General features: G+C 34.3%; 1 protein-coding gene across 2 annotated transcripts in view; it reads left to right on the top strand.

Moving 5' to 3' along the window:
* KLHL1 (kelch like family member 1) overlaps nt 1-13,677 on the top strand; it is a 416,652-nt gene that overhangs the window by 307,530 nt on the left and 95,445 nt on the right. For both annotated transcript variants that reach the window (XM_054446371.2, XM_054446370.2), the window contains one exon: nt 9,552-9,776. In XM_054446371.2, the coding sequence (XP_054302346.2) occupies nt 9,552-9,776 (225 nt within the window). The remainder of the gene's footprint in view (nt 1-9,551; nt 9,777-13,677) is intronic.

Here is a 13,677-nt window from a genome sequence, read left to right as displayed (position 1 = left end):
GTCCAGGATCTCAGTTGGTTTCTACTGTCAGTCTGTTCCCAGCTGGGTAAGCTGCCTAGAACACTATCTTTACTTACCTCTGGCACTTCCCATCTCTTCTCTGATGAATCCAAGTGTTCTCTCCTAGATGACCTGTACAGTGTGAGTATGTACTTGTTACTCTGGTTTGTCTCTGTGGAGGAGGTACATGCTACTTGAGTCTAGTCAGCCATCTTGATCTGTAGTTCTCTTAAGGTTTTATTAGACTGTGACTATTATCCTGGAAGGTAACTTAAACTCTGTCTTGGTTAATATATGTGGACCCAGAGAACAGAAACAAACATTTATCAAGTTGTGGCCATGTGAACTGTGCTTGAGTAATCAATTCATCTGAAATTCATTCTGGTGTAAGGAGTAAGGTAGGAATCAAGATTTACTTATTTTTCTCAAAAGAATAACAAATTATCTTAGTTTTTTATATAATAAGATGTTTTCCATTGATGTGTATAACCACTTTTATTACATTAAAAACACTCATATGTATTAGGGTTATTTCTGGCTTTCTGTCAGATTCATTAATGTGGCTATTCTCCATCAGTAATTTTGTTTAAAGAAAACTCTATAGTTCTATACTTTTTAATATCTGATAGGGTTTTTTCTCCTTGAGCATCCTATTAGAAATTGTCTGGTTTTAAATAATTTACTTCCTAGTATTGTACAGTTAAGTTTCCAAAGAAATGCCAGTATAATTTTATAAATTCCTTGCACAAATATCATTATTAATATATTAAATGTTATATAATAAATTATGAAATAAGTAATATCTTTCAGAATCAGTGTAGTTTTGTTTTTATTTTTTTCCATTTATTCAACAAACATCTCTCAACAGAATTTTATTGTTGTTTTGTTTTTGTTTTTGTTTTTTTTCATCTGGAGCTGGTACTGACCTTGCTAATTTTATTTTTAGATTATTTGCTCTTAATGGTGCTACCCTAAATAGGTTATTATCTTCTTTCCACTATGTAAATGGTTTTAATTTTTATTTAAATATTGTATTGACTTGTATTCTGCTTTTCTGATTTACCTACTTCCAGAAGTGTTTTATTTTTTCTAAGATTTTAAAGGTAAAAATTATTAGTTATTAAGGTGAACTATTACATGTAATACATACAATAGAAATGTGTTTTATATTCTTCATTTCCTTGGTTATGAGCCAAGAAGTAGACTTCTTTTTGTACTTCCTCATTTCAATGAGATTAGTTTAATAGCAAGCAAAATGCTGGATTTTCAAAATTTATAGATCTACTTCAACATCTAGCATTTATCAGGGATTGATATGGAATATTTTGGTTGCTTATTTGGCACATTTGGAATTATTATAATGATTTAGAGATGTTTTCAAAGCCACTCTTATATAACAAATTACTTAAAAAATAAAGACTTTTATTTGTGCTGGAAAAATATTTCTCCTGCAATGATACCTTTTATATAAGTATAAAAATGTTATCCTAAAGCTTTATTTTCCATAGAAATATGAATACATGAAAGTCAATGAAATGCTTATACTATAAAACATTGAAAAAATAAGTAATTCTTTATAATGATATTTTTTAAAGCTCGAAGTCTTATGTTTTATGGATCATAAAAAAATTTTTGATTTTAAACTATTCCAAAATGCGTCTCACTATTTCTATTTCCTGCTTTTTAAAAGACAATACATCAAACATAACAACTTTTTCTTAATAATTTGATGGCATCAAGGTCACCAAAGTGTTAGGCCAAGCTGTCCTTTAGGTATTATATAATATGGGTTTTATCGTTTGTTGCTGTTGTTTAATAACCATAAATGATTGTTCTATTTAAGTTGATGCATTCTTTTTTCCTGGTTATTTTCTCACTGCCACCCATTGCTGCTTTAAATTGTCCTAAATCATTCTACTTTATGAGTTTGTAAAATGGCTTGGAAGTCCAGTTACTAATATTGCATTAAAATTGCAGTAAAAAGTCATTGTGAGAACAGGTAAAGATCTCTCTGGTGAGTTGAATAAGAGAGCTTTATTTTCTTTTTAGGAGCTTTTTTGTGACATCTCTTTTGTCAGTTCAGAAAACTTTTTATCACTGAATTCTGTGCTGTATGCAAGATAAGTGAGGTTGCTATTTGCTTGAATTATAGATGTAGGAACAAATTCTGCTGTCTGTATTGCCTAACTAGAGTATACAAACATTAATTACTATTTCCCCCCACAAAAAAATATGTATTTGTCTATATAAGTGAATATCTCCAGAGAGACCCAGAACTGCACTTTGGATAACATCTTGACCATTTTTTCTCAGTTTTATATTTTGAGAAAGGAGTCTATTGTTTGTTTTGTCATGAGGAAAGTAGTTTTGTATTTAATGTATTACATATAATATCTTCTGGTTAAATTATTGAACTTGAAAAACCAAAACTTTATAAATAGTAAAAATGCACATTTGAAAGAACTAAACTGTACTGCTGCTGTAACAAATTACCACAGAAAAAGTGACTTAAAACAACTGCCATCTATTACCTCAGAGTTCTGTAGGTTCGAAGCCTGGGGTGGCAGGTCTGAATTCTCTGCTCAAGATCACAAAAGGCTGAAATCAAGGTGTTAGCTAGGCTATACTCTTATCTGGAGCTTTTCCAAATTTATTTTGATTGTTGACAAAATGTATTCCTTGTGGTTGTAGAACTGAGGTACTGTTTTCTTGCTGGTTGTCAGGTCAGAATCACTCTCAGCTTCTAGAGACCACTTGCATTCCTTCTTATATGAACCATCTTCAAGCCAGGAACAGTAAGTCAAGTCCTGCTCATGCTTCAAACTGTCTGATTTTCCCTTCTACCACTAACTGGAGAAAGCTCTCCTTCCCCTTCTACCACTAGCCTGAAAAAAAAATGTCTCACTTTCAGGGGATCACGTCATCAGGGCCAGCGAGATATTATTCTTATTGTAAAGTCAACAATGCTATATAGTGTAGCAGTTCATGGACTGATATTTCAACATATGCACAGGTTCTGGAAAATAGGTCATGCAATCTCAGAAAGGGAAATTTTTAAAATTCTACCCACTGCATATATTAATTGCAATTAACTCTTTTTACATCTGTGATGAAGTCACAAAAAGAAGTGTTTCTCAGAGTGGGCTCTAGAGCCAGGTTAATATTGTGGATGTACCAGGTGTTAACCGAGAGATGCTGTGCAAGTAATTAAAGTTTTCTGTAATTTTTTTTCTATGTAAAAATTGACACAATAATAATATGTATCTCATCAGGCTTTTATAAAATGAAATGTAGTAATGTAGGTAAAGCTCTTAGAGCAAAGGAAGTATTCACTAAATATTATTTATTAATATCTTATTTAAAACTCCCTGCACAAAACACCTTTACTCAATATTTATTTAAGAATAATATTTCAATTAAAATGTCCCTAAAGTGTCAAGTAGCTCTTAATAATATATGTATCATGAATTCTCTTGGTTATATGAATACTTCTGTTTAAGGCTAGTCGAGTGAAGCAGTGGGAATGGAGAATGAACAAAGAAATCTGTAATTGGTTATGATCGATTAGTTGTAAATGCAATTGCACTCAGACCAGCCTTATAAATACTTTTTATAGAAAATAACCAATGGACATTGTAGGAACCCAGAAATGTAGCAGGACAAGCCACAGACAAAACCCCTCAGACACCGAGTTAAAGAAGGAAGCGGTTTATTCAGCCGGGAGCATCGGCAAGACTCCTGTCTCAAGAGCCGAGCTCCCTAAGTGAGCAGTTTCTGTCCTTTTTAAGGGCTCACAACTCTATGGGGGTGTGCGTGAGAGGGTCCTGATCGATTGAGCAAGCAGGGGGTACGTGACTGGGGGCTGCATGCACCAGTAATTAGATCGGAACAAAACAGAACAGGGATTTTCACAGTGCTTTTCTATACAATGTCTGTAATCTAATCTATAGATAACATAACTGATTAGGTCAGGGGTCGATCTTTAACTACCAGGCCCAGGGTGTGGTGCCAGGCTGTCTGCTTGTGGATTTCATTTCTGCCTTTTAGTTTTTACTTCTTTTCTCTATGGAGGCAGAAATTGGGCATAAGACAATATGAGGGATGGTCTCCTCCCTTATCCCCCCCACTTTGAGAATCTCACTCAATAGTGGGAGTTCTTGGGTATATACCCAAAGGATTATAAATCATTTCACTTTAAAGACACATGGATACATATGTTTATTGCAGTGCTATTTACAATAGCAAAGATTTGGAACCAACCCAAATACTTACCAATGATAGACTGGATAAAGAAAATGGGGCACATATACACCATGGAATACTATGCAGCCATAAAAAGGAATGAGTTCATGTCCTTTGCAGGGACATGGATGAAGCTGGAAACCATCATTCTCAGCAAACTAACACAGGAACAGAAAATCAAACACTGCATGTTCTCACTCATAAGTGGGAGTTGAACAATGAGAACACATGGACACAGGGAGGGGAACATTACACAATAGGGCCTGTCGGGGGTTAGGGGGGAAAGGGGACAAATACTTAATGCATGTGGGGCTTAAAATCTAGATGATGGGTTGATGAGTGCAGCAAACCACCATGGCATATGTATACCTATGTAATAAACCTGCATGTTCTTTCGTGTATCCCAGAACTTAAAGTAAAATTAAAAAATAATAAAAAGAAAATAATCAATGGGCATTGTAGGAATTATTTCTAATAACTCAGTACCAAAATTTGATATTACTACAAATGCTACACACCTATCTCTCAACTAACATATAGTCTATAATAAATTATCATTTATAAAATTGGACATAAATATATGTTGTCTTATATCAAATAGTGAGAAAAATTTCTATCTAATATTATTTCAGATTTTCTATATATGATGAATGAGATTCACCTTTGAATTATGTAAGTACATTAGGTTAAGATACTTTATGATTCTTTTAGATTTTATTATAGTATACGTTTTATAAAATAATATTATTACTGTACAAAAGCTCACAGAATGACAACATAATTTCCTACTAAAGCTAAATGCAACCTTGATATGTTTGTAATGGCAGCAGTCTTGAGTTTAAGAGAAAAAACAATGTGGATATAACCACTTCTAATAATAGTTCTCTATGGCAGATGTGGCCATGTGCTTGTTTTTATGTACTTAAACATTATTTAAATTATTATATATGTTTATTGTTTGGAGATTGCACATTTTAAAAATACAGATTTCTGCCTCCTCTTAATAAGTCAAAAAGCCTGGTAATACTCAGCCAGAATTTCCAATGGCAACAACGAAGTAGCGATTGTTATTTTTTGGTAGAGTGGGCATTCTTCAGTTAACAGAAGTGGTCAGGACTCTGTCATGCCTGCAGTCCCACATTTCATTATATTTTAAATAAATTTATGGGGTATATATGTGCAATTTTGTTACAAGCATGGATTGCATTGTGGTCCATTCAGGGCTTTAGGTAGTCACCCGAATAATGTATATTCTACGCACAGAGTAATTCGCCTTCACCTTGTAGGTATTTGAGATACCAGTGATGGCTTCATTAACAGAGTAACCCCAAAATAATTATGTCTTAAAGTAAACTTTCATTTTGAATCCCTTCCAAGTTTATTACATAGCATTGCAGCAGTCCACTCTAACTTGTATTCTGTTTGTAATCTATATTATGATAAATATTGGTTTTTCTCTAAGGGACAACAAAGGCTAAAATTACTCACGACTGACTGTCCTTTTCTTCTGACTCAGAAAATAGCCAGGGGAATACATACAGTCTTATAAACGAAAGAAAACAACAGAACTCACAAATTGATAAATTAATAATAATTATAGAATTAGGTGGCTTAGATTGAAAGCTAATAAAGTACATTGGTGAGAAAATTCCATAAAGGATATTATTATTAATAATTTTCATTAAAAAGAGAAAGCGTACCTTAATTTTATTATTCTTAAGAAGATAAAACATTTACAATACCTGCTGACATTTGAATAAGAAAATCAATTGTATTGGCTAGTATGAGTAAGCTCTACAAACGTAAAATATCCTTTTTCATTTTGTATTGCTTAACTTTATATAACTAAGCAAGATTGAAGACTGGAGTATAAATAGGCCTTGGTTTCTGAGGTAAGCTGAATAATGCACCTCCCCCCACCCTGCCCAGAAAAATGTCCATATCCTAAACCCTGGAACCTGTGAATATGTTATGTTACACAGAAAGAGTGGGATAAAGCTTGTGAAGGAATTAAAGTTGTTAAGCAGCTGAATTTAACATAAACAGATTATTCTACATTATGTCTGATTAAACTGGTATGAGCCCATTGTAATCACAAGGGTCAATGTCAGAGAAATGCAATGTTGCTGACTTTGGGGATAGAAGATGGAGTAACAAGGAATGTAGTGGCCTCTAGAATAGCAGTCCCCAACTTTTTGGGCACCAGGGACTAGTTTGGTGGAAGAACATTTTTCCATGGACAGGGGTCAGAGAGTGGGGGTTGGTTTCAGGGTGAAATTGTTCCACCTCCAGTCATCAGGCATTAGATTCTCATACGGTATGAGCAACCTAGATCCCTCCCATACACAGTTCACAATAGGGTTTGCACTCCTATGAGAATCTAATGCCACAGCTGGTCTGACAGAAGGTGGAGCTCAGGGTGCTGCTCACCTCCTGCTGTGCATCCTGGTTCCTAACAGACCACGGACCACTACTGGTCCACGTCCTGGAAGTTGGGGACCCCTGTTCTAGAAGATAGAAAAGGCAAGAGAACTGATTTTCTCCTGCAGCCTCCAGAAAGGAACGGAGCCATGGCAGCATTTTGATTTTAGTGCAGAAATAACTATTTCAGATTTCTGACCTCCTGAACTATAAGATAACGAATCTGTGTTATTTGTCACTAAATTGGAAATATTTTTAACAGTAGCCATAGTAAATTAATATAAATTCTAATTTGAAAAATGAAGATGGAAATAAGCTCCTATTTCTGCTGTAGCTACTAGGATAAGTGAGTAGGTCACTTTTGAAGACTGAAGTTACAGGAAAAACTGTAACGGTTAAAAATCCTGTCATGTATTGAGACTTAAGACTTATCTAGCTCATTTGAATGAGGCTTTGAAATCCAAATCAATTCCTGACTTTTCCTTTTTGAATCGCAACTCCTTTGCTTACTCAGAAGTCTTAATTTCACTCATTCCTAACTGTTTCCTCTGAGGAGGGTAACTGGACCTCAAATTCCCTGCAAATGTTTTGAGCAAGGCTTTGGAGTCTGTGGGAAGTACAGTTGTTCAAATACTTTCTTCCTTGTCCACTCATACGAGAAAATATGAGCCTAATGAGATTGTGTTAATTAGGATTAGATCACTTTCTTCTGCCATCATCGGTCAAATAGAGTCACAAGAGACAGATATCTGTGTAAACAATTTTTTTTTCTTTATGCAACTGAGTCTTACTCTGTTGCCCAGGCTGGACTCACTGCAACCTCTGCCTCCCAGGTTCAACGGATTCTCTTGCCTTAGCCTCCTGAGTAGCTGAGACTACAGGCATGAGCCACCATGCCCGGCTATTTTTTTATTTTTATTTTTATTTTTTGTATTTTTAGTAGAGATGGGGTTTCAACAGAGTTTGAGGCCAGGCTGGTCTCAATCTCCTGACCTCAGATGAATCACCTTCCTTGGCCTCCCCAAGTGCTGGAATTACAGGCGTGAGCCACGCACCAGGCCACCTGTGTACAACTCTTAATTTTTAGTTATGCATTCATATGATATAAAAGTTATCAAGTTTTCAGAATCCAGATGACTTTGAAGTTATTCAACTATGTAGTTTGCTTTAGAATTTTGATTTGAAGGCAAATGAATAAAACATTCAATATACAATATAATAAATATATTAAAATATAAAATAAATACATTTGTTTAAAATATTATACATGTTAATAAACACTATTGAATAGCTTTTGTGAACATTGCAATTTATTTTTATCCTAACAATAACAATAATTTCCTAATACTTCAAAATTATATATTGGAATGAACCTATATTTTTAGCAATATCAGAAAGCAGATTTGAGATATCTAATTATTGCTATTACCTTTAAGTAAAAATTGAGCATAAATTGTATCATTTTTACTTTAATTAGCAAAACTTCTGTTATGAAAGTGTTTATGTTCATTTAGTTCATTACTAGTTCGGTTCTAAAGAGTAAATGAGTCCCCAGAGGAATATATTCCCTAGATTTGCAAACTTTTATTACAGGTAAAATAGATCATCAGTGCTTAAGTGAAAGTACACAAGAATGTTAATTTGCTTTGTAGAAATGTTTCATGATTGAAGGTGTAACATTGGTGAAGGTGAATCTGAACATTAAGTCAAACACTACTTCAAGATCAGTGTCTGTTAGCTTATATTATATCATATAAACATTTGGGAGCTTGTTCTACACAGGCATTTTTAATGAGAATTGGGTAATTAAACCCATTAAAACAAATCTCACCAGCAATTTAGCTTCTTCTTTCAATTTCTATTAGTCAGAGTTATTGCATTTCTCAAACTTATATGTAAAAAGCTTTTAAGAAATATAAGCTATATTATTTAGAGATTCTAACATGATTGTTCAGGATAGAAGATCATTTCTTAAAATTCTTTTAAGCTATTCCCTAGATTTTTTTTTTTTTTTTTTTGAGACAGAGTCTCGCTCTGTTGCCCAGGCTGGAGTGCAGTGGCGTCATCTCTGCTCACTGCAAGCTCTGCCTCCTAGGTTCATGCCATTGTCCTGCCTCAGCCTCCTGGGTAACTGGGACTACAGCCACCTGCCACCATGCCCGGCTAATTTTTTTTTTTTTTTTTTTTTTTGTATTTTTAGTAGAGACAGGGTTTCACCGTTAATTAGCCAGGATGGTCTCGATCTCCAGACCTTGTGATCCGCCCATCTCAGCCTCCCAAAGTGCTAGGATTACAGGCGTGAGCCATTGCGCCCAGCCTAAGCTATTTCCCAGATTATTTTTTAAAAGCTGGTTTAAAAAGCATAGCAAATATTTACTTATATATCTTACAATTGATTTTTAAAACCTTCAGTTATTTAAGGCGTATGACAAATTTAAAGAAAAATATGGTAATAGTTTATTGAATTAACTTTCAGAAATGATCCAAATAACATGCATAGCTTCATTATTTAAAAGCGCTTTCATAAATATTTTTCAAGCTGGTATTACGCTACATTTTTAAATGACAAATGTGATAGAGGGAAGTTGTAAAATCCACTGACAGAACTGGGTCATGCTCACCAATGTTTCTATAGAATCAGTAGTTTAGCATGAGACCATTATGTAATTCAAACAAGATGAACATTTGTGTCTATTTTGATCATTCATGTCTGCCAAGAAGAGAAAATAAAGTAGTTGAATTACTACTCCTTTTGTTTTCCTGCCACTTTTTTTTTTTTTAAATGAATATGACAAGAGTGTTTTCACATCCTAATTTGTACCCTGCTTTGGCAGGCTGTTTGTTGGATTTATAGCAATTGGTGACTTTTTGATTTTATGTTTTATCAGGAGCTACAACTATAGAGAAATACGATCTGAGAACAAATCTGTGGATCCAGGCAGGGATGATGAACGGCAGAAGGTTGCAGTTTGGTGTGGCTGTTATTGATGACAAACTGTTTGTAATTGGAGGTCGAGATGGCTTAAAGACATTGAACACTGTTGAATGTTACAATCCCAAAACCAAGACATGGACTGTCTTACCACCAATGTCAACACATAGACATGGTCTAGGTAAGATCTCTTACTTTATTGATATTACTTTTAGAAACATGTTATTGATAATGTAACTATATGGTAAAATATATTATTGATGCCTGTCTTAGTAAATTTGTGTTGCGATAAAGGAACATCTGAACCTGGGTAATTAACATGGAAAAGTTTCTTGGCTCACTATTCTTCCAGCTGGAATATTGGGCCTTTAGTGAAAGTTTCAACGTTTCCACTTATGACAGAAGGCAAAGGGAGGCCATGCATTCAGAGATCACATGGTTACACAGGAAGCAAGAGAGACGGGAGCAGGTGTCAGGCTCTTTTTAACAACCAGCTCTTGAGGGAACTGATAGACCAAGACCTCATTACCATGAGGACAGTACCAAACCATTCATGAGGGATCTGCTCCCATGATCCAAACATCTCCCAGTAGGCCCCACATCCGACACTGGAGATCAAATTTCAACATGAGTTTTGGGGGGACAAACATCCAAACTATGACAGTGTCATCAATTATCATTATCTTTAAGTAAATTATGGGTTTATTTGAAGCATATTTTTTATTTAAATTTCTTGACATCTTCCTGTGTTTACTAATCTTAATTTAAACTGTTGAGATACATATTAAAGTTCTCTAAAAGAGTAGACTCCAAGCCATCCTCAAAGTAGACCTCAAGCTGTCCTCAAAGATCATACGATATGTACAGTTGAATATGGAAAAATGAAGTAACATGGAAAGGCCAAAGTAGTGCAACCCAGAGGGAAAAATAGTTAATGTGGGTTGAGTGAAACTTCAGGTAGCTTTCTCTCACATTATTGAATAAGCACATCTATGTCTTTGCACCTAATTGATTCCACTTTGAAAAATCTGTGGGGAAGAGGACAATAAAGGTTTAGAGAAAGAGCAACACATTTGCTGGCACCATAAGTCATTATGATAGGATTTATCTGTTCCCTGCTATGGGGTAACCAGGAACTAGAGAGAACTATACCTGGATTCAGATCTCGATGTGCATCTTGAATTTATCACTTTCTATTTGCATGATTTGGGGCCAGCATTTAAACTCAGCCTTGGTTTCGTGATTTGCCACCAATTCAAGGTTTTTAAGTAGACAAAAATATAATAACTAAAATGACTATGAAATCACTTTGTAAATTGTAAAGTCCTATATACGTATTATAAAGAACAATTTAATAAAGACTAACAGTTCTTGAATTTACACTTTGTCTTATGAGGATTGTAAGGAGAAGTACAAATTACTTTTTTTTGAAGATCTAAAATATGCCAGCAAATTGACTAAGTGCTTCCTTTCCTATATTTAGAATATACGTATTAGACAGATAACAGAGTTTAATTGCAAATCCACAGATTTAGACATTCACAGGTAAGCAAAATTAATACTTGTTCAATGTTCATATTCCCAGCACTGTATTTTGCATTCATGTCTACTCCACCATCAATCCAAAGTAAAATTTAAAGAAATTAAATATACACAGATTGATGAGGGAAGAGAGAGAAAAGGAAAGAAAGAGAGAAGGAAAGATGGCTGACAATGCCCTTGTAGAAGACTGCCTTTGATTTACATACCAATAAAAGGTTCAGTCAGTTAAAGCCAGGTTGTTGGGGGCACAAGATATCTGTATTCTCCAATGAGACAGAGTGCTTCCTTTAAAATCAGTCATATTCCTTTATGATCAGTTGAATCATAGGAAGTTCGGCATTATGTATCGTACTCAAATACAGTAAACATCCTTGGCCTAAGATTGCTGATCTTCCAATGTAAAGTTTCAGCCTTTGATTTTTACCTCCTTCCGTCTTCCAGGGACTTCCATTGCATAGATGTTGATATTCCTTAATCTATCATATTATTAAGTTTTATTTTATATTTTTGTCTTTATCCTTTCCTGAGAGTTAACTTTAATATTCAGCCTTCTGTATTGTTCTTAATCTGTGTGCATCATGGTATATATTTCATGTATTGATATCTTAATGTCAATTAAATTTGTTTTTTGCATTCTTGCTATCCCTACTTGTTAATTCATTATCATTGCTTTCTTCTTCTTCGTGGTTTTCATATTCTCCCTTATCTGTGTTAGGCTACGTACTGTTCCTATTTCAAATTCCTATCTGCTTCTTTAACTCTTCTTTATTGTAGATTCATCTTCCTTCTCTCTCCTTCCCCCAGCTCTTTTTTCTTTATCTCTCTCCTCTTTCTCTGCTGTTCATCCTTTTTCTCCTCTTTTTTTTCCTACTGTTTCTTTCCTGCTCTTCTATTCCTCTCTCCCACCATTTCTTAATGCTCTGTTTCTTTCTCTTTCTCTTCTAATGCTGGTTAATGGTAGTTGCGGCCTCTGAAATACGTAATTCTTTTATCTGAGTACTCATGTGGCCAGTATTAGATACTTTGGGTAATTGTATGAAGGGCTAAGGCATATGGTACGTTTTTGTATCTTACTAAAACAATCAGGAGTAGCTGGGGGAATTACAGCTGGGCATGAAGCCCTAACCCTGTAAGCTGACTTTGCTCAACCTATTTGCTGTAATCCCTGGTATGTAGGCCGCAGGGGTTGCATCTGTTTACTTCCATTTGCACATAAATCCTTTTAAGATTTTCTTTCTTATCTGTGGATACCTTAACCTTAGAGCTCCTAGCTTAAATGAGAAGGTAATATTCATGACCAGCAAGTCTGTTTGCTTCTGCTATTCAAAATTCCTCATTCAAGCTGGGCTCTGATGGCATTGTGATGTTAACAATCCAATTCTGGCAAGTTCTGCACTGACACTGATGTATCATCACTGAGTGATAGGAAACATGCAGTGACTCTTCCTAAGGGAACAATATGGGGTAGTAAAAAAAGAACATATCAAGTTTTCCTCCCAGATATTTTCTCAAGGCAGTACTCTAAATTTTTGTCTCACTCAGAACGTCACAAATGATGTTAGGCTCTCAAATATATACGATTACTCTCTCTTCAGTATAACCCGCAGGATTGGGTTTGAGTGTGAAACCAACAGTTTGTGCTAGGTTTCTACTTGTTCAGAAACTAAAATGTATCATTTTATTTGCCACACCATTAATTTGTATCTATGTGTGGTATGCAGAGGTTTTACAAAATTGAATATATAATAACATATTATACATTCAAGTGAAAAGAAGCTAGAATCTAAAGTAAAATTTTAAAAATTGAAAAAAATGAAACCTCAAAATGTGTTTTGACTTATCTAGCTTTTTTCCCTTTGATTTATGTAAAAAAAAAAAAAAACTTACATGATTTTATGAGAAAGTCACATGAGTTCTGTAGTTGCTAAAACTGCGTGGTTTAAAATGTTTCACAGCTATGGAAAAATGATCATTCTGCTGGATAAAGTTACATATAAAATTATATTCATTTAAATTCTGTGACATCAAGGGAGCAAAGATCTGCCCAGGGAATTAAACAAATTAAGACCACGCTTTTCTCAGTATGCTACAAATTTTTATTTTATCACTTAAGTCTTTAAGCACATAATTCTATATATTATCTTTTTTCATGATATTTTATATCATATAAAATTGAATAAGACATTACTACAATGCACTATTTCAGTTAAGTGTTTTGAGGAGAAATTGGTAAACATAACAGTGATTATTTATTATGGATTTTTTATATGCTATGCAACATCTTATATATTAAATATATTGTAGGGGTTGTTTCTGCTTTTAGTTTGTTTTCAATTCAGATATAATTCACATATCATAAAGTTAATTAAATTTTAAAGTACAGAAATCAGTGTGTTTGAATATATTGAGATGAGCAGACATCACCACTAGCAAATTCCAAAACATTTTCGTCATCCTGAAAAGAAATCCTATACCCAACACATTGTCAGTCTTAATAACTCAGTCTTTCTTAGCAGCAATTAATCTGCTTTTTATCTCTG

This window comes from Pongo pygmaeus, chromosome 14 (genome assembly GCF_028885625.2).
Source record: "Pongo pygmaeus isolate AG05252 chromosome 14, NHGRI_mPonPyg2-v2.0_pri, whole genome shotgun sequence".
In the NCBI taxonomy this organism is placed as follows: Eukaryota; Metazoa; Chordata; class Mammalia; order Primates; family Hominidae; genus Pongo; species Pongo pygmaeus.
This window is presented reverse-complemented; position numbering and strand designations above follow the sequence as displayed.